Here is a 21,477-nt window from a genome sequence, read left to right on the forward strand (position 1 = left end):
ACCAATTCATTGTTCTAGTGTAGAAAAGGAAAATGATGAAAAGTCATGGTATTATGATATCCTGCAGTATATAAAGAATCAAGAATATCTAGACTAAGTAATTGAAAATGATAAAAAATCATTAAGAGGTTAGCTATGGGTTTCTTCTTGGATGGTGATGTTCTGCATAAGAAGAACCATGATCGAGTGTTATTAAAATGTATAAATAAGATCAAGACAAATAATATCCTTGAAAAAGTACATGATGTGGTATGTAAGGCACATGTAAATGGACATATGATAACGAAATAGATCATGAGAGCTAGATACTATTAGTTAACAATAGAGAGTGATTGTATTGACTATATTAAAAAATGTCATAAGTGATAGATGTATGCTGATAAAATTCATGCTTCACCTATTACTTTACATGTTTTAGCACCACTTTGGCCATTCTCTATGTGGAGTATAGACTTTATTGGTCTTATTACCTCGAAGGCCTTAAATGGGCATAAATTCATTTTTGTGATTATAAATTATTTTACGAAATGGGTGAAAGTATCTTCATTTGAAAATGTGACATGATTTGTGGTCTATAAGTTCATAAAAAGAGAGATCATTTATAGATATAGACTTTTAGAAATATTCATTTCAGGTAATACCAAAAACCTAAATAGTAAGATGATAAAAAAAATATATGCCCACTTCAAGATCAAACATCATAATGCCATACTGCCTGAAAATGAATGGAACAGTTGAAATAACAAACAAAAATATAAAAAAATTATTAAGAAGATGATCAAAACCTATAAAAACTAACATAAAAAGTTATCATTTACTCTGCATGCTTATTTAACATCAGTATATACCTTTACTGGGCAACCTCATTTTTTTTTGTTTATGAGATGAAAGTTGTATTACTAGTGAAAGTGAAAATCTCATCTTTGAAAGTCCCAAGAAAGGTTGGATTGGAATAAGTCGAATGGATTCAAGAGTGCTATGAGCAGTTGAATTTCATTAAAAAAAGAGATTGATAGTGTTGTACTATAGTCAGCTATATCATAAAAGAATTATAAGAGTTTATGATAAGAAGGTCTAACTTTGTCACTTTCAAGAAAGAAATTTGGTTTTGAAAAGAATTCTCCCAAACTAACTTGATAACAGGGAAAATTAGACTCTAAATTAGGAAACACCATAAGTTACAAAAAATGTTTTTTCAAGTAGAGTATTAATCTTAACGGAGATGAATGGAGACAATTTGTCCAATCTTATAAAATTTGAAGCTATGAAGAAGTACTACACTTAAAAAAAAGAGAAAAAGTAAAAAAAAAAAGAATGAAAAATAAAAGAAAAAAAACTCAAATAAAAAATCCGAAAAGATGGTTTAAGTCAAAAGGGGTTCATTTAAGTTAAAAACTTGAAAAAACACTTAGATGATAAAGATACAACATTGTTTGAAAATTCACCAACATGAAGGCTAGCATGTTTCAATAAGCTTTGAGTTGTTAAGTGCATTAAGTGGTTGTTTTTTTAAAAAAACTTCAATATGTATCATCATGATTATCTAATTGTTTATTTTGAGCATTATTATCCTTATAACCCATCTTTGTAACTTTTCCATTTCTATATTATTCAATTGTTAAAATTGTTCTATCATTATTCTTAAATAAGAGTATTTCATTTCATTTCTGTCTTTTTTTTAATGCCTATGTTTTATTTTCAATTCATCCTTTGGCTTTTCTCTTAAATATATTGCAATAGAAGAAATGTGTGATTGTATTTTACATCTTAAATTGAAATAACGATTAATAAATGAATAATGGCACAAAAGATTTTACATTACTTTAGAAAAGTTGAAAGTGATAAAAGGTGAAGGTGAAATGTTCAAAGCTTGGTAAAGACATTAAATTTTGAAAAGAAAAAAAAAAGACTTATTTGAAAGGAAAATATAGGTGTTAGCATTGAATGAAAGAGATGATTAAAAATTGAGTCGATTTTGTTTTATTGTTGGAAGCTTGAAAAGTTTAAGGTACAAAAGAAAGAGTTTTGAGAACCTGTGTACCATAATTGAAATGATATTAATTGATATTTGCATCACATGCATTGTATTTAAGAATGTCTAAAGTATGAATTTTAAAAACAAAGATATTGTAAAATCTAGCATGAAAAACATAAGACTTTCTAGTAAAGGAACTTCAAGTTCTCGTTTGAGAAGAAACCTTTGAGGTAAGATCCTAATATTTGAAAAAAATAATACTTCAAGAAAATTAGTCATAGTCAAGAAAGATTTTTTAAACTTTTAAAGTTGTGGAGCCTTTGTTCAAAGGAACATTTTTCAAAATTAGGAACTATTTGTAAAACCTACAAGTATAATCTCTTAATTTTTCCGGACATGATCTATAAGACCTCTGGGCATAATCGTCAAAACATTCGGATGTTATCTTTATTTTTAAAGTCATGTGGCTTTGTTATAGAGGCGTATTTATATTTAAAGTAGTGTGTCTCTGTTATAAGGAAGCCTTTATTTTTTAAAGTCTGTGCCTTTGTTATGGAATAGTCTTTATTTTTTAAAAGTTATATGTCTTTGTTAAGGATAAGCCTTTATTTTTAAAGTCATGTGCCTCTATTTTCAAAGAGCTTATTAAAAACAAAACCCCAAAAAAATATGCATAATTGGGACTTGGATGCAATAGGTTGTTTATGTCTTTACATAATTTCTATTGCTCAAATAATACCCGTAAAAGGACAACTATAGATACCCTATTTAGTCTGGACCCAAACCAATTAGGCCTAAACTAATTAGGCTAGATTGGATTGAGCCCAAATCAATCCATGCCCTATTATTTGATGTTTATGTTTTTTTTTAAAAAAATTTTTGATTGCATTATCTATGTACATATATATTTATCTTATTTATTTATTTATTTAATCATTTTTTACTTTATTTGTTTTAATGTATTATTCTTATTATTTATTTTATGATGGATTATTTTGTTTTATCTTTATTTATTTTATTTGTTATTTTTAAGAGTGATTATCCTTAGTTTAGATTTATCTTATTATTTGTTTATTAAAAAAAAAGGAGGATAATTGAAAAAGAACAACAAAACTAGATTGAATGGGAGTTACCAGTGATGAGGTGATTGAATTTTTTGTGATAATTCATGTTTTATTTTCAAAATTTAATCAAGGATTTTCTAGGGATAAAAATGAATTTTCTTTTAATAAGATAAAACTTATATTTTTCAAGAAACCAAACTTGAATGGAACATTGGTTAAGCTTGAATTCTTCCTTATAAAAGACATTCAATTAGAAGAACAAGACACAAATGACAATTAAAAGCAAAGAAAATATAGAGAGTACAATCAAATACAAAAACAAAAATTGAGATAAAAGTTTGGTAGAAGTTTGTTTGAGTGTTGAAGTTGAGAAATTTTGATTTGGTGCTTTTTGGAATATTCTAAAAGATCAAATGGTTGATTTAAGATTTTTCACGAATTTTCTAAATATTTGGAAACTTCTTTTTGGAAAATTTTAGAATCCGACGAAGTTTTGGTGAACTTTGAATTTTTCAACGACTTTTCGATGAAGTTTTTTAGTTTTTGGTATATTTTCCTTGAAATCGACAAGCATTCAACTGATGTTCATTTGGTTCTATAGAGAGAGGCAGAGAAAAAAAAAGGGAGAGAGGAGGAGAAGAAATCTGAAGAAAAAATAAAATTTTAGGCTTTTATACCTGATTCACATGACACCATTTAGAGTGTTTTAAAAGAGTAAGATTTGCGAGTATTTAAGTAGGTAACTTGACCTGTGGCACATTCGACCCACATCCCTATATATTGGTTTTCTACTAGCTGACTGAGCTATTTCACTAATCTTTGAACCGCGTCACCCAAGTTGATTCCCTGTGCTTGCAGCTACATTATCCAATCCGCCAAGCCGAGCCGTATTTTTGGTACATTTTCTTTCCTAGTTTTAATTAGTTATTTATTTATTTGTTTAGTTGTTTTTCGTTGAGTTTTTCTTTTATTATTTGTTTATTTGTTATTCATTTATTAGTTATCCATTATTTTGTAAATATTTTCAAAAAAAATAAAAAAAGAACATTACTAACATATTAAAGGGTTCAAATTTTTAAAAATGAAAAATTCAAATAATAAGAACTTTATCAACGTATTGGAGGGTTTAAATTTTTTTTAAAATAAATTTTAAAATAAAAATAACCTTACCAACATATTAGAAGGTTTAAATTTAAGAAAAAATAAAAAAATTTAAATAAAAAGAACCTTATCAACATATTGGAGGGTTCAAGTTTCAAAAACATGAATTTTTAAATAAAAATTAAATCTTATCAATATATTGGAGGATTCAAATTTTTAATAAATTGTTTTAATAAAATAAAAATTTACCAACATATTAAAATGTAATTTTATTTTCAATATAAGGTTTTACCAACATAACGGAGAGTTTTATAAATTTTTCATAAAAAACAAATTTTAAGAAAAACAAAAAATATAGTTTTCAAAATAAGATTTTACCAACATATTAGAAAATTTTATGATTTTTAAATAAAAATTAAGTTAAAAAAATAGAAAACAATAGTTTCTTATAAAATCCTACCAACATATGAGAAGATAATTTCTAGCAAAAAATCTTACCAATATATTGGAGGATATTTCTGAAGATAAAATATTTTTACAAAATTAGATTTTGAATCTCCAATGATAGAATTATTAAAAACGTTGCAAATAGTAATTTCTATGTAAATTCTTAGGTGAGAAATCCCTTTTAAATTTTATCAACATGTTGAAGAATTTAGATAGAAATTTCGATACGAAAGTTCTGAATCTCATTTGACTATCATAATCTAAAGTTTTTTTATAAAATATTGATGAATTCGACGATTGAGTCTCTTCAAAATGTGACAAATAATCTTCTTAAAAACTCTTGAGGTGAAAGAATGTTCTTAAATTGTTACCAACATATTTGAGTAATTTAAGGATAATTTTCAATATTAAATTATTTGGTAAGATTTTTTAAGGCTTCTTGATAACATGAAGTCAAACTGGTACCATCATTCGGATGTGCGTTATCGGAGTGTTATAATCTTCTTTACACATAACCATACTATCGGATCTAGTATTGGTTTCATAAACATAAATCTACCTTTCAAAGATAATCGAGTTAAGCTTGAAAAATCTTTTTAAAATGAGATAAATTCAGTCAGATGACAAATCGCACCTAAACAAAAAATTTGGTGACAATTTTTTAAAATCAGGTCTAATGATAGGTCAATGATAAGTCTACGGATCTATACATTATGACAATTTAAAAAAAAAACTAATTTATATGTATATACCTATATTAAATAGGTAAAACTATTCCATACATCGTACAGGTCATAATCTTATTTTGTTATATATTTAAGATTAACGTAGATATTTAACTTACATTTTATTTGGGTATTTAAGATTTTAATTAATATTTGTCAAGGTCAACTTTGTTTTTTAAATTAATTTTAAAGAGATTTTAAAAATGGTAAAATAATTCGTACTTGATAAATTTTGACTTGTTTTAATCTTACAAGGGTAATTTTTTTTAAATTAAAGTCAAATCAAAGGTGAGACAGATATTTTATAAAAAAATCTAGATCAAGTTAAAGGTAAATTATAAGGTACCCCATTTCAACCTGCTCAAAAGATATATAAAATTATCTATTATTTATTTAATTTTATATTAATGTATATCTTTATGTATTAATAAAAATATTATTTAATATCTAATTTAAGATGTTAATTTAATAAAAATACTATATTTATATAATTAAGATGTAATTTGTATTAAAAATAATATTTTTATAAATATTACAATAAATTAAAATTATTAAATTAATTTAGGATTTGAAATAAATTAAAGCGGGTTATACATATATATGTCAAGTTGAAATTGAATATAAAAAATAATAATTTGATATTTAATTGGATCGAAGTCAAATGAAATATTTTAAAATAAGGTTGGAGTTGCGATGTGTAAAATATCATTGCAACTTGACTCGTTGCTATTTCGAAGAAATTTTAGAATTATTTTAAGTGTATGAAAATATTTTAAAGTCAAGGGGAATAATAGTTAACCCCAATGATGCCTATTTAAAGAGATGCCATTTTAGATTAATAATTGTTTTATGTGTTCAATTGTTAATGAAAATATAATTTATTAAAGCTTAATTAGACTTTATAGATCATCTAATTTTCTTTTCATAGATCAAAATTATTTTTTGTAATTATTAATATTTTGAATTAATAACTTTTTTTTTTGTTTTTATAGTGGAATATTAGGTAAATTTTAACTATTTTTTTTAATCCAATTATGATAATAAACGAACTATTATTCAATGAAGTAGTTTTATATCTCAACATCATTAAGGTTAACTAATGAAATATTCAAATATTTTAAATGGTATAAATATGTATATTATTTATTTATTTCTTCTTTTTATTGTTTAATCTTTAAACCACTTTAAATGGTATAAATCTTATATAATTTATTAGTTATTATTTATTATTTTATCTTTAAACCATTATATATATGTTGACTACATTTTAATTATATTATAGGTGTTCATTTGATCTTAATTAAATTATACCATCGAATCTATTTAATTTAATTAATCGATTGATTTTTAAATTAATTTTGATCAATTATTAAAAATAATTTTAAAAAAAATATAGATTTTTAATTAATTTGATTAAAAAACTTAGTTAAAATATAATAAAACTTATATATATATATATATATATATAAAACTAAAAATATATGATTACTTATTTCATTTTACGTTATTAAAGTTTTTAATTTAATATTTTATATTTTAATATTTTTGTTGAATAATTTTATTTAATTTATTTTAAATATAAAAAATTAAAAATTAAAAATTAAAAATAAATATAATTTAATATATTTGATTTTTAGTTAATCAAAAAATTAATTAAATTGATAAATTAATTTTGATTAATTAAGTTTTAAAATAAAAAATTTTGATTCAATTAATAAAAATAAAATAATTTAATTAATTTAATTTTAAATAATTTAATTTAAAATTAATCAAATCAACGTGGCTCTTGTGACCCAACAAGACGACACGCGGGTTATTAGCTCGTAATTTAAAAAAAAGTGCGAAAAGGCAAAACCAAAAATATAAAATGAAAAAATCGTTTTAAAAAATACGAAAACGTTTCACTCCCTCTTTCTTCTGCTTCAATTTTAAGCTGTCTTTTTTTTGTTTTGTTCTCTTTTTCAATTTTTCATTCCCGCAAAGCCAAAAGCCCTCCCCTTCCATTCTATCTTTCTAGAAGATCCTCGTTCTTTTCTTTTCGTTCTCGTTTATATTTTCGTTTTGTCTTTTTCTTTTTCTCTCTCTTAGGGTTTGGTACGTACAGTTTCTAGGGTTTTTGCTGAGTAACATTTCTAGGGGAAGAGATATAGTGCTGGGTTTTATTTTGGGGAAAGTGAGTGAGAGGGGATTTTTTTTAGACATGGCGGCTGAGAGGCTTAGGGATTTGAGTCAGCCGATTGATGTATCCGTGCTTGACGCCACCGTTGCGGCCTTTTACGGCACCGGATCTAAAGAAGAGGTTAGGATTATTTCTTTGTTTTTTTTTTCTCTATTAACATTTGTCGGGGTAAATTTTTGTTTTGGTTTCAGCGTTTTTAGTTGAAAGTGATTTTCTCTTTGGTTTCCACGAGTAAGGGAGAGTTTGAGGGATTGGGGGTTGGTAGGGTTTAATGTGGCTGGGCATTTACTTCAAAGTGGAGATAAGTCCCGGGGAATGTGGCGATACCTCGGTGGAGTTGTTTTTTATTTAATTGCTAGGGTTTACTGTGCGTGAGTTTTTACTTGAATGCAGTTTTATTAGTACTTTCAATTTCTTTCTGTTTGCCGGATAATGTGTCAAAATGTCGTGGTGGTTTGGAAGGGTGGGGGGGCGAGGGAGGATAAACCTATTTACTTAGTAAGGCGTTGAGTTTGAGTGCACGAATCTTTGCTTTATGGGAAGCGTTATTTGATTGCAGGGGTAAAAGTTGATATTTTAATTATTAGCAATTTTGAATTATCTTTTTTTTTTAGAAAAATTTTAAGACTTCTTTTCTGCTGTTAGAAAATGAAGGAAGACTGAAGCTTTTTAGATTATGTAGTTTATAGGTTTACGATGTGGTTGGCCTTTAAATTTGGGTTTAGTCCTTTTGGTTTGATAGGCTTTATATTTCTTCCATTCAAATGGAACAATTATGATGGAATCAAAAAGGAAAGGAAAAGTTGTCCCTTATATCTCTCTTGCCTTGACCAACTTTTAAATCTCTCTGAAAATTAATAGATTTGGAGAGAAATGAAACCAAATAATGCATTCTTTATTGTTTGTTCATTGATGAATATGCCCTTTAAATTCATTGATAATTCATTTCATTTTATCAGTTCCCTTGTCCAAACAACAAGAGAAAATTTGAATTTCATTTAATTCACTTCATTCTCTCATACCATTCGTTTTCTGTTTTCTTTTTTCATATCAATCTAATGAGCCAAAACAGTTTATCAAGGTTTATGCATTTTTCCTCTCGTTTTCTTTTATATTCTGCGACTGTGTTGGTTTCTCTTTAGCTGAACCGACTGTCTAGTTTGGATGTTCATGCTTAAGAATAGAAAGAGCTGCATAAGACCTTAATTCCCTAGTTTGCTAACCATAACAAATTCTAGGAATAAGTAATTTCTTTTACAGTGTAGGTTTTATAGTGATGGTGCTTGTTCTGCTAGAAACCAGCTAGTGGTCATTTAATGCTTTCTTCTGCAATTAAAATTTTCTGTTGTGGGTTTATTATGATTATTGACAACCCTTTTGAAGTTAAACTAGTGTGGGATTAGTAGTTAAATGTATGTCTGGATTAGAGTTGTTAATCTGTTACCCTGGTTTTAAGGAGCAAAGGACCCTTAAAATTTTAATGTTTCCCTTACCAATTAACAATCTAAATCTATCTACCTCAAAAAAAAAAAAAAATCTTAAGTCTAGCATCTCATTGACATTTCAGTAATAGTTCTGATTTGACCTTGTTGATCAAACATTATAGTTTTGTTTGGTTGCAGTATTGAACAAAGTGAATGATTTATCAGATGGTTAATATCGCTATTATTTTCTTGGCATTTGATGAGTCTCTTTGTATTTTTCATGTATTTTTCATATATCACAAGCCTCATTGGGCAATGATTATATTGTGGCTTGCTCTTGTCATTATTTGTTTTTGACAAATTTTTCCTTTAATTATACATCACTTCACAGAGAGCACATGCTGATCAGATCTTGCGAGATCTGCAAAACAATCCAGATATGTGGCTTCAAGTTGTGCACATCCTGCAGCTGACAAAGAGCCTAAATACCAAGTTCTTTGCCTTGCAGGTCAGTTGAAATAACTATTTGCTTTGTAATCTATAATACTATTAAGTTAAACGTGCTCAAAGGAATTCTAGTTGAAATTCCCATTTTGTTTATGGTGCTTGTTCCTGATAATTGGTCTTGTCGTTGTAGCTGCCTGGTTGATTGATACTTGGGAAGAACTTTTTCTAACAAATGACTTGAGTATTGCAAGATACCGTAAGATTAATTTGAAATCATCCATCAAATCTGATCATATTAGGGGTGTTTTTGTCGTGCTTATCTTCAGGTTCTTGAAGGTGTTATCAAGTATAGATGGAATGCATTGCCTGTTGAGCAGCGAGATGGAATGAAAAATTACATTTCTGAAGTCATTGTGCAGGTAAAAGAGCTCTTGCTTTTTTCCCTTCAGGACTGGGAATCTCAAAATTTTACCCTTTATCCTTTTTTTTTTCCTTTATTTGTTCTTTGTATATTCATTCCTCCATATGCTTTCTCCTGTACTAGTTGTCAAGCAATGAGGCCTCCTTTCGAGCAGAAAGGCTGTATGTCAACAAACTGAATATCATATTGGTTCAGGTATAACTTACCTGCATCACAAAAATGTATTTCATAAAAGAGTGCCAGTCTTGCTTTAGAGTTCATTGAGTTTGGGACAAATTATGATGCCTGCACTTGGGGCATTATCTGTATTCCTTTTTTTATTTTTTTGAGCATGGCAAACTTCACAAGTTAGAACACCAAATATGTTATTTCGATATTTCTTTTCCCCCATTGTTTACCCTTCTGGTAAGTTTCTATGAATTCCTCCTTGGAAGGTTTCACAACTATTACTTTTTTAATCTTAAATGAGAAGAAAATAATGACTGCAATAAATTCATTTTTATGTTGTAATTTTAGTCTTAAAAATTATATGCCTGCTGAATGTACAGATCTTAAAGCATGATTGGCCAGCTAGATGGCAAAGCTTCATTCCTGATCTTGTTGCAGCTGCAAAAACTAGTGAAACAATATGCGAAAATTGCATGGCAATACTGAAAGTAAGTTCTGTGTTATAATTATTTCTTAGTAAAAGTGGTTGCAGAATCTGATGGTAACACAAGCTTTTTTGTGGTCAGCTTCTAAGTGAAGAAGTTTTTGATTTCTCAAGAGGTGAAATGACTCAACAAAAGATCAAAGAACTTAAGCAATCACTAAACAGGTGAAAACATATTTCTTAGTTTGAGATCATTAGGGTTATGCTTATATGAATATCTATTGTTGAGATTTCTGTTTACATTTTAGTTCCTATTTTCTACATGTTGCCGTTCTGTATAATTCTTGGAGGTTATTGGTAAGATCTCTGTTTGTATTTTGTTCCTATTGTATAAAATTTCTATCCTTGGATTGAATACTGCCTGTTTTCTGATTTTGAATGGAAAAAGCACAAAGTTCTGTTGTCAGTAATTGTCAGATTCATATATGAAAATCAAAGTTTGTATGAATGAATTCTGTTTAAATTTCTGGCACCTGTCTGTCCTTGGATATGCCCCATGTGAGGATCATATTAACAACAATTGTGAGTGGACATGGCATGTTTGGGAAAATATAATTTGTGTTCGCATGTCTACATATGATATTGGGCGTGTGAACTCATATCTTACATGGTAAATTGGCAACCACATATGAGATTAGTTCAAACAGTAAGTGGTATTTTTTACTAGATTACCATGGTAATGTAATCACCGAGGTTAGCTTATTACCAAAGTGATCTTATTACTTTTGATTTGAAATCATTTTATTTGATTAAAAATCATTAATACTTAATAATTAAAGATTGTGTTTGGTGTTAATAAAAATAAAATATTATTTAGTTTAAAAGTACTAAAATAATTATAAATATTATAATAGTTACATAATTTAATGATTTTAATATTATTTAAAGATAATAGTTTGTTAAATATTAATAATGTTTTATTTATTTTATAATAAAATATAATTAAATTGTTAAATTAATAAATATTTATTGATAGATAAATTAATTTTTATAATATAAATTATGTAAAAAAATATTTGAATTAAAAAATAAAACTAATTTATTAAATCCTTAATAAAAGAAAAACAAAAGTATTATATTATATATAAAATATTAAAAAAAAAATTTTTGAACCTATGACAATGAATATTAGTTTTAAAATATACAAATTTATAATATAAAATAATTATAATTTTAAAAGAAAACAAGTTTTTAATTTACATATTAAATGGATAATATTGACAATTGTAAATTATACGTATCATTTCACCTTGGTGATAAAAGTTTCCCACCCTTTTGGATGGGAGTTAAATTACCTTCCAAGACAGTGATATGATCACTCTCGATGATCCAAGATCACTACCATGTAGGATTATTGAGTACTTTCCAAATACAGTAATCTAATCACCATGGTTTTTTAAATGATCATCCCATGCCAAACATTACCTAAGTGAAAAAACAGGTCTGAAAAGAAACAGAACCTAAATGATCCCAACCCCTTAAATTTCAAGTTTGTCCCCCACTAAGCTACCTAATGTCTAGATTGTTTTTAATGTACATGCAAAAACTGTTGAATGAACTATAATCTGATGAAGATCTCATCTGTTGGTACAAAGAAAAGGGTTGAAGATCTCTCATTTACATTCTATTATTAATCATGGTATTTAATGCTCTTCTATATTTAGGAATGTAAGTCCTCAATGATAATTTTATTCTTCCAAGCAAGGTTTATGTTTGTTATTCATTTGTTTTTTATTCAATTTATCCTGCTAAAATTTGTATTTATTTTCTACAGTGAATTTCAACTCATTCATGAGTTATGCTTATACGTGCTATCAGCTTCTCAGAGAACAGAGCTTATACGAGCTACTCTATCCACCTTGCATGCGTTTCTTTCGTGGATTCCTTTGGGCTATATTTTTGAATCAACATTGGTAAATAATTCTTGATTTCTCAAATGACTTAGCTGTCAATGTTTTGTGCTTGCAACTTTTTTGATGAAGTTGTATTTATTTATTATTGTTATCATTTGTTTCAATCACATGCTGTGTTAATGTGTCTTACAGCTGGAAACACTCCTAAAATTTTTCCCTCTGCCATCATATCGCAATCTCACCCTTCAATGTCTAACAGAGGTAAATGGTTTTTTAATTTTTCGTAAATGGATTAAAGTTGTATTGTTGTCACCCAGAATACAGTTCTTTTTTTATTACATTTATGGATGATTGCAGGTTGCTGCCTTAAATTTTGGGGACTACTATAATGTGCAATATGTTAAGATGTACAATATATTCATGGTGCAGTTGCCGGTGTGTCATCATATCTTTTATAAGTTCATTGAGATTTGTGCTTAGAACTTAGGTTTGCAGATCTGTACATTTTCTTTAAGGCTCATTGTTTTTTATTTTATTGTGTTGATATGTAGATTTGATGTTTCTTTTATTCATAGTGTGTTTTCTTTCTGTTCCTTTTGTTCTGCTTAATATGTGGCTGCTTTTTGGATGTTTTTAGACCATTCTCCCTCCAACTACAAACATCCCTGAGGCTTATGCACATGGAACCAGTGAGGAACAGGTATATTTTTTCCTGTCTGGCTTACATTTTGATATACTTAAATTTTCTCTTTAAACTTGTTCTTTTATGTACTCCAGGCATTCATTCAGAATTTGGCACTGTTCTTCACGTCATTCTACAAGGTAAGTTGCCTATGGAATCAACAAAGCTCCTTCTGATCATTAGATGAAAGATGGTTAACGATTGATAGGGTTGGTTTAGTACCCACTAACTCTTGAGTCTGATGAGGTTGATGGGTGCATATGTATATTTTGATGCAAAGAATGTTCGCCAAATTACAAATGTTATTGTTCTAATACATGATTTTTACAGTTGATTTTTTTTTCTTTATGATTAACACATTGTTAAGTATTGGATTGATCGAGCTTAGAATGTTACTAAATTTGATATCTTGTTGCAGTTGGCGTTTTTGATGATTATGTTGCAAAAATTGTTCTTTGTTTTTAGTTTCACATTCGGATGCTAGAGACTGCACAAGAAAATATTGCTGTGCTGTTAATGGGTCTGGAATACCTTATCAACATATCTTATGTGGATGATACAGAGGTCTTTAAGGTATCATGGCCATTTGATATCCTTTATTTGTGAATTATTTGTTGTATCTGCTTGTTCCTTTTTTAACCTTTCGGAACTTGGTTTCTGAAGTATTATGTTGCTTATGATCTGCTTAAATAGGTTTGCTTGGACTATTGGAACTCCTTGGTCTCGGGGCTATTTGATGCACATCATAACATGGATAATCCTGCAGTGACTGCAAACATGAGGGGACTGCAGGTATCAGGATTATTCTATATTTGCTTTATAGCTCCTGTGTTATCAAGTCTATGTGCAGCATGTATTTTAACTTGTTCTTTTACCTACGTTTTTGGCAAAATCTTCCTCCTATCTTCTTTTATGGGTTTTTGTTTGAGTTTTTGCCAACTGGAAACAAATGGCATAGGGTGCATACCTATTATTTCCCTCAAATCCAGCAATGATATACTAGAAAGTGTGCAAAAAAAATAATGAACATTTGTTGATCTACTTATTTTTGCATGTTTAGATGGTTGACTAAAGATACCTTTTTTTTTTTTAATGTTTTTCTACCTGTCTGGAATTTGATGTGGAATTGTTATCGTTAACTCTAAATAGCCCCACTGCATTTTTGTGATATTTTTTTGTAAATCGATGTTGTTGACTATAGGTTTTGTGAATGTTGAATGACTACAAGATTTTGCCATTTCTAGATTACTGTTGAAGAGTCGCTCATTTCTTGTCAACAAATTGAAACCTGCAGGTGCCTTTGCTTCCTGGCATGGCTGATGGCCTTGGTGCCCAGCTTCTGCAACGACGACAACTTTATGCTGGTACAATGTCAAAGTTGAGAATGCTCATGATTTGTCGTATGGCTAAGCCTGAGGAGGTTCTGATAGTTGAAGATGAAAATGGCAATATTGTTAGAGAGACAATGAAAGACAATGATGTTCTTGTTCAGTATAAGGTGATAAATCTCTAATATTATATATGTGATGCCTGATCTAGATGATTAAATTTCATGAAGTCTAATTCCCATTCACCAGGGCTTAATCTTTTACTCCCCTAAAAATGTATGACTAAGTATGGCTAACTGGATTGAATGATAGATCGTGATTTCTTCATAAGACATTTTCAGTATTTTTCTTCTTGCCATTATTTGTAAATTTTATCTAGTAAGTTATTTACTTTGTGTGTATGTCTTTTGTCTAAATTTGGCTGTAAATTAAAATTTTTTTATCTTCTGAACTATATGCTGCACTTGAGATGTGGGAACAAATACTTTGAAAGCTTTATTATCCTAATAGCTTATGTTTTAGAAGGTTATGTTTTGGTATTATCTTTTATATATATTTTTGAATTAGTTGTTTTCTCCTTGATTCCATTGTTAATAATGTTATATGTTGCAGATTATGAGGGAGACTTTGATCTATTTGTCTCACCTAGATCACGAGGATACTGAAAAGCAGGTATAGCACTGAGACATTTATAGTTTTCTGTTTTCTGAAAGTTAGATTCTGTTATGTGCTTCTTTCTGACTTAATTTTGCTGAGTCTGGGTTTGCATTGTGTTTACTAATAAAATGTAAATTTTCCTCCCTCTCATTCCTTTATCTTCTCTAAATAACAACAGCAATTGGCATGTAAACATTCTATTGCATATGATATCACTAACATAACAGCGAACAAGGGAATGATCAAAGAAAAAAAGAAGTCAACTTTCAAATTCTGAGAACGTAGGGAGAATGAAATAGTCCTCTTTCTATGATAGTTCAGTCTTGGATTTAGTTTTTTATTTTCTCTAGGGATCTTAAAATTAATTATTTTCTGTTGGTCATTCTTTTCTAAAACATTTGGCTGATTTTTTACCTATATGTTTTAATTTGGATTTATTTCATTGTCTATGTATTACAGATGCTAAAGAAATTAAGCAAGCAATTGAGCGGTGAGGATTGGACTTGGAACAATTTGAACACATTATGCTGGGCAATAGGATCTATTTCTGGTTCCATGATGGAAGAGCAGGTATCCTTCTATCTAGACCAAGAAATTTTAACCACGTGCTCATTGATGGAAGAAAGAAGTTATCGGGAGCTAATGATGAGTTAGCTTCTGATCGTGAAAACAATGTTTTACATGATGTGTTGTAGATACATTTGCATACACTTGCATTAGTCATTAACTCCTCGTTTGCTTTTTGCTGATATTAATTAACATGTTTTGTGCTCATGGCAGGAAAACAGGTTTCTGGTTCTGGTCATTCGTGATTTGCTGAATTTGTGTGAAATCACTAAAGGAAAAGACAATAAAGCTGTTATTGCTAGTAACATTATGTAAGAATATATAATTTTGAGAGTATTGGACTTTCTATGTTGGTTTCTTTCTAGTCTACTGCAGTTACCATTTAAAGCATGCCACATTTGTTATTACAACCTTTGCTTTTTTTTTTTTTTTTTTGAATGAGATGGCGTTTTGGGTACTTTTAGTAGTGCATGTTGTTATTGGTGACTGGGGGAGCCTAGTGGAACTTAACTGCTGCTCTTTTTCTGCATGCTATATATTAAAATTGCTAGTCTTAATTTAATGTTTGTTGTTGGTATTATTTGCAGGTATGTTGTTGGACAGTATCCAAGGTTTTTAAGGGCACACTGGAAGTTCCTAAAAACTGTTGTCAATAAGTTGTTCGAGTTCATGCATGAAACACATCCAGGAGTTCAGGTAAAAATCGTTGGCAAAAGATATAATTTTATCTTCTGAATGTTAGATAAACTAAATCAATGGTTAAAACACATGTATACTACATTGCTGATGTGCTTGTTATTGTAGTATATATTTGTTATTAGTTAACATGTTCTGTAAGTGTAATTGAAAGTACACAATAAGTTGAAATTTGTCTTTTATCTAATTTTGTTTATGATCATCTCATTATGTTATGATTTTGCTCCTGATGATGATAATACAAGGTTGTGGCTATTATTTCATACTATCTTAATATAGCATGTTGGGTGCTTCAGGATATGGCCTGCGACACATTCTTGAAAATTGTTCAGAAATGCAAGCGAAAATTTGTGATTGTACAGGTATCATCTATTTTCGACTTTGCCTCCTTGGTTATACATACATACATACATATTATATGTATATATGTATATATGTATATATATATATATGCATAGATATATGTATGTACATACATACATACATACATATGTAGATATGTATTTATGTATATATATGTATGTATGTATGTATGTATGTATTATGTCAAAACCTGTTATATTGATGAACTGTGTCTTGTAAATTCAGGTTGGAGAAAATGAACCATTTGTGTCTGAACTTCTATCTGCTCTTGCAACAACAGTCGCTGATCTAGAGCCTCATCAGATTCATACATTTTATGAATCTGTATGCCTCTTTCCCATGCCTGTACTATTAAGATCTCTGCATGTCTATTCTGTTGCTGGATGAATTCATTTTTCCTTTTTTTTTTTTATTTTAAATTTCAGGTTGGTCATATGATTCAAGCGGAATCTGATCCTCATAAGAGGGATGAATACTTGCAGAGATTGATGGAACTCCCCAATCAGGTTTGTAATTAATAAAGGAACAGTTACTTTTTTGTTTCTCTCTTCTGTGTACACGTCTGTGCCTTTGCATGCAAATCTGGTGAAGTTGTGCTGGTAGCCTGTTTCTTATGATGTTTGTTTTGCAGAAATGGGGTGAAATTATAGGGCAGGCACGTCAAAGTGTTGACTTCCTTAAAGATCAAGACGTGATAAGAACTGTGCTAAACATACTGCAGGTAATTTTTTTTAATATGAAACATTTTCTTCATTTCTTTTGTTGAATTTTTAGAGAATGTAATGCACCTAGTTAATTTCTCATATTGTAGGCAGGAACCTGCCTTTTCTGAAAGATAAACTATGCTTTTCTGTTTGGTTTCTATTGCATTTACAAAATAAAAAGTTGAAATTTAAATGGTAGTTCATTCTTGAAAATTTGTCGTTTATATGGAGTGGAGGATTCTTGATCGCTGTGAAATTTTTATGGTTTATATCCGTATATCTGTTGACTGGGTTCTTTCATGGTCGAGTAGTGCTAATCTTTCCTTGCAGACTTGATATTTCTGATGTACATGCCGTGGCTACAATTCAATGCTTTTTTGGATTTATTGAGACTTAGAATGAGTCTTCATTTTGCAGACAAACACAAGTGTCGCCAGTTCTCTTGGAACATATTTCTTAACCCAGATTTCTTTGATTTTCCTGGACATGCTTAATGTATACAGGTAAAATTTCTGATTTAGTTATTCAAAATGCAAGTTTGAGGATGGAAATGCAATAAACTTCTTTCTTGCTGATATGGGTAATTTATGGTGCTGTAATAAATTGAACAGAATGTACAGTGAGCTTATATCAAATAGTATTGCAGAAGGTGGACCCTTTGCATCAAAAACATCCTATGTGAAACTTCTACGGTGAGACCAATTTTTGCAGACATGCTTCTGTTTGTTTAGTTCAACCAAAACTTGTTTATCTAATGTGTTTTATGAAGCAGATCTGTTAAGAGGGAGACTCTTAAGCTCATTGAGACATTTTTGGACAAGGCAGAAGATCAACCACAAATTGGGAAACAATTTGTGCCCCCAATGATGGATCCAGTTCTTGGTGACTATGCTAGGAATTTGCCTGATGCTAGAGAATCTGAAGTTTTGTCACTTTTTGCTACAATAATAAACAAGTATGGTAACCAATGCTTACTGTCTTCCTTTTAATATTGAACGTTAATCAACAACTTGTTGAGTACATGAAGCACTTGATGCTTCAAATGTGGAGGGTAGGATGGATTTGTGACTATTGCTTATTATACCAGAGAATCATGTATGTCTCTTGTTTGATATTTCTTCTAAGGCCCAGCTAAAAACATATGTGAAGCCCTTTTTCTCTCTGCACATTAATCTTCCAAGACTGGTTATTCTGCCACTGAAAGAGCTATTGTTTTCTTATTCCCCTATGCAAATAGTTTTATTTTTATATATTGGTGCTTTATTCCCATAGGCTCTGAACCATATCAGTGCTGTATTGGAACTCTTCTAAGCTTCACTGGTTACTAAAGTTTAAGTGTGACAATTTTTTTTTCCTAAAATATAGCAGCATTTACCCTCTGTTTTTCGTGCTGGTAATTACTGAAGTAATGCTATTTCTTTTAAGTTTTGTTATTTTTGGTGCCATTTTTAAGTATCAAATCTTCGCATTTCTTATATTTTGGTCCTGTTATTTTTGCATGAAGGTATAAAGCTGCAATGATAGATGATGTTCCCCGTATATTTGAAGCTGTTTTCCAGTGCACACTGGAGGTGAGTCTTTTATTTATATGTTTGTTTTATGTGTTATTGAAAGGAGAGAAGAGCTCATGGGGATGGAGGGATAAGGTGTTGCCTTGTCTAAGCTCCGTAAAGCTTAGAATGTGGTACTACAGGCAAAAGCTCTTAATTGAGTAGGAATTCTAATATTGTGTATTAAGTCACGATAGATTATCAGAACAAGCATGGAAAGAATGAGTTTTAAAACGTTGGTTACATGTCACTAAATAAATGAAGGTCCTTCAAAAGAAATATTCTGTTAATTTTTGTTTTTTAGAGGAATACTTGTAGATCGTTTTCTCATTTCCTTGAGATTTGATAAAATCTGGATTTACATTATGTGATTTAGCTGATAGATAACATGTCGTAACTGCATTATTCAGCATATTGTCACTGAAAACTGATGCTGCTTTGCTCATGGCCGGTTAAAATTGAAATGTTATAGTTTATTCTTAAGTTGCTTTGCCTATAATTTCTTGTTGCCATGCATTGCAGATGATAACCAAGAATTTTGAAGATTACCCAGAACATCGCCTCAAATTCTTTTCATTGCTTCGTGCCATTGCTACTCATTGTTTTCCCGCACTTATTAGGTTGTCAAGTCAGGTTGGTGTTGAGTTTCTTCTTTTTCCTGATCTATTATGGCTATTCTTTAATTGAAAACATGAAATATTTCTTTAAATTTCTGTTCCGGTCTAAGCTTTTCCTTTTTCAACTAATAACGTATTATCTAATTTCAGTTATTATTTTTTTGGATATTTGAAAGAGTTTTAAGGCCATCATTGTTTGTTACTACTTTTTTCATGCTTCTGCATCAGCAACTAAAGCTAGTTATGGATTCAATCATTTGGGCATTCCGGCATACAGAGAGAAATATTGCAGAAACTGGTCTAAATCTTCTATTGGAGATGCTGAAAAACTTTCAGGTCTGTTAGTATTGTGGTTTTGCATGGTTGATAACTGCGTTGATATAAGATGCTGAACTATTGATTTTGGTACCTTGACAGGCTTCTGAATTTTGTAACCAGTTCTACCGGACATACTTTTTGACAATTGAGCAAGAGATATTTGCCGTCTTGACAGACACATTTCACAAACCTGGCTTCAAGTTGCACGTCTTGGTTTTACAGCACCTGTTCTGCCTGGTAGTATTTCACTGTGCCTTGATTGCTCTGATTTGCATCATTTCAATCTTGTTGATGACTTATTTTCAGGTTGAGAGTGGTTTGTTGACTGAGCCCTTGTGGGATGCTGCTACAGTTCCATACCCATATCCAAATAATGGGATGTTTGTTCGTGAATACACGATAAAACTTCTGGGTACATCATTCCCCAACATGACTGCAGCTGAGGTATGGTAACAGGTTCACAATCCAATCAATTATCTTTTATTTTCTGAGTTGATATCAGCTATCTATGTGTTCAGGTTACGCAATTAGTGAACGGACTATTTGAGTCGAGAAATGATTTGTCCACGTTTAAGAATCACATACGGGACTTCCTTGTGCAATCAAAAGAATTTTCAGCTCAGGTAAAGCTTTGAAAGGGCAAAAAGAATCTTCTTTCTAAATGAGCTTGTAAATAGATCTATGTTTATCATTGATGGAGTTTAATTAACTGTTAGTTTCGCTATATGGTCTTTTATAATAGTAAATTTCCCATCTCTGATATGTGGTTGGTTTACTTTGATGAGTGAACTGATCATTTAGCTCTACTTTCTGTAGGACAATAAAGATCTCTATGCAGAAGAGGCTGCTGTACAGAGGGAAAGAGAGCGACAACGGATGCTTTCTATCCCAGGGCTCATTGCCCCAAACGAGATACAAGATGAGATGTTGGACTCGTAGGTGTGGCTAATTTTGCCTTGGAAGGTAATTTGTTAAATTTTGACTTGGGAGTTAAAGGTTGCGCCTCAGCTTTACCACCAGTATCCTTGAATGTAAACAGATACAGTATTCCATTGTTGATCAAGCATTCTATTTTTCTTAAAAATGATTATCACGAAGGCACCATTGCACACAGGGTTTGCTGCTGGAGATGCTGCCTTCGTGTCTATTGGTAATGTGTAGAATATTTAGGTTTTTGACGTAGGGATCCGAGTCATTGTCCAGGTGTCCTATTTCCAGCTTGATGCATGTATTCATCATGATGGTTGGGATGTAGTGCAGACTGCTTAGATGACTCGGTTTGAAGTATTGTCGATTCATCCTTAGGTTAAAAGGGAATACTAACCTCGGGGGCTTGTGCAGAAAAAATTTTTTTCCTTGTTTTTTTTTTTTTTTTTTAAAAGTAGAATACCATTATTATGTGTTTCGGTGTTCGGCTATAGGGCTTTCTTTGTTTTCAACTTCACTTGACAGTTTCAAGTGAAGATAATGTACTTTTTACTGAAGTATAGTAGTGATCTTTTAAAATCTTGGTTCCAGTTTCTCTACCCATGGGGAAGATTGGCTACTATAGTGGTGTAATGTGGAAGTTGGTGACTTTTTTTTCTTTGTTTAAAGAAGTCTCCCAATTCCAAAATATAGAAAAGAAGTTCATTCAACAGGGATTGGCGTGTGCACCACTTCCGCCCGGTATCACTTTCAAGGTAAAGCGAACAGTCACTTGTATTT

At 30.1% G+C, this 21,477-nt stretch overlaps 1 protein-coding gene across 16 annotated transcripts; it reads left to right on the forward strand.

Annotated features, from left to right (window-relative positions):
- Positions 1 to 7,291: 7,291 nt before the first annotated feature.
- LOC111295813 (protein EXPORTIN 1A) lies at positions 7,292 to 21,452 on the forward strand. Of its 16 annotated transcripts, none has more exons than XM_089769167.1 (33): positions 7,292 to 7,611; positions 9,307 to 9,423; positions 9,689 to 9,781; positions 9,907 to 9,978; positions 10,332 to 10,439; positions 10,518 to 10,600; positions 12,210 to 12,348; positions 12,481 to 12,549; positions 12,646 to 12,723; positions 12,926 to 12,988; positions 13,066 to 13,110; positions 13,436 to 13,543; positions 13,664 to 13,762; positions 14,265 to 14,468; positions 14,911 to 14,970; positions 15,415 to 15,525; positions 15,736 to 15,833; positions 16,110 to 16,218; positions 16,515 to 16,580; positions 16,807 to 16,905; positions 17,007 to 17,087; positions 17,213 to 17,302; positions 17,703 to 17,788; positions 17,897 to 17,977; positions 18,058 to 18,240; positions 18,790 to 18,856; positions 19,358 to 19,468; positions 19,681 to 19,788; positions 19,870 to 20,007; positions 20,077 to 20,214; positions 20,289 to 20,393; positions 20,587 to 20,733; positions 21,289 to 21,452. In XM_089769167.1, the coding sequence occupies exons 1-32, from the start codon at positions 7,513 to 7,515 to the stop codon at positions 20,707 to 20,709; spliced, it is 3,231 nt and encodes a 1,076-aa protein (XP_089625293.1). In that variant the 5' UTR covers positions 7,292 to 7,512; the 3' UTR covers positions 20,710 to 20,733; positions 21,289 to 21,452. The 16 variants fall into 16 exon arrangements, 12 of the variants coding, with proteins under 12 accessions (XP_089625293.1, XP_089625289.1, XP_089625291.1 ...); XM_089769163.1 differs by having other exon boundaries at positions 13,664 to 13,756; positions 14,259 to 14,468; positions 19,603 to 19,788; positions 21,289 to 21,420; XR_016346858.1 differs by lacking the exon at positions 21,289 to 21,452 and having other exon boundaries at positions 20,302 to 20,393; positions 20,587 to 21,276.
- The last annotated feature ends 25 nt before the right edge of the window (positions 21,453 to 21,477 follow it).

The sequence above is a fragment of the Durio zibethinus genome, chromosome 12 (assembly GCF_047325235.1).
Source record: "Durio zibethinus cultivar Kanyao isolate XHJ-2024 chromosome 12, ASM4732523v1, whole genome shotgun sequence".
In the NCBI taxonomy this organism is placed as follows: Eukaryota; Viridiplantae; Streptophyta; class Magnoliopsida; order Malvales; family Malvaceae; genus Durio; species Durio zibethinus.

Bases quoted from the DNA above. Each gene is read 5' to 3' on its own strand.
- LOC111295813 (XM_089769163.1), top strand. From the start codon at position 7,513: ATGGCGGCTGAGAGGCTTAGGGATTTGAGTCAGCCGATTGATGTATCC. The intron at 13,757-14,258 runs CTGCAGGTATCA...ACAAATTGAAAC, and splicing joins TGACTGCAAACATGAGGGGA to CTGCAGGTGCCTTTGCTTCC. The intron at 19,789-19,869 runs GTCTGTTAGTAT...GTACCTTGACAG, and splicing joins AGATGCTGAAAAACTTTCAG to GCTTCTGAATTTTGTAACCA.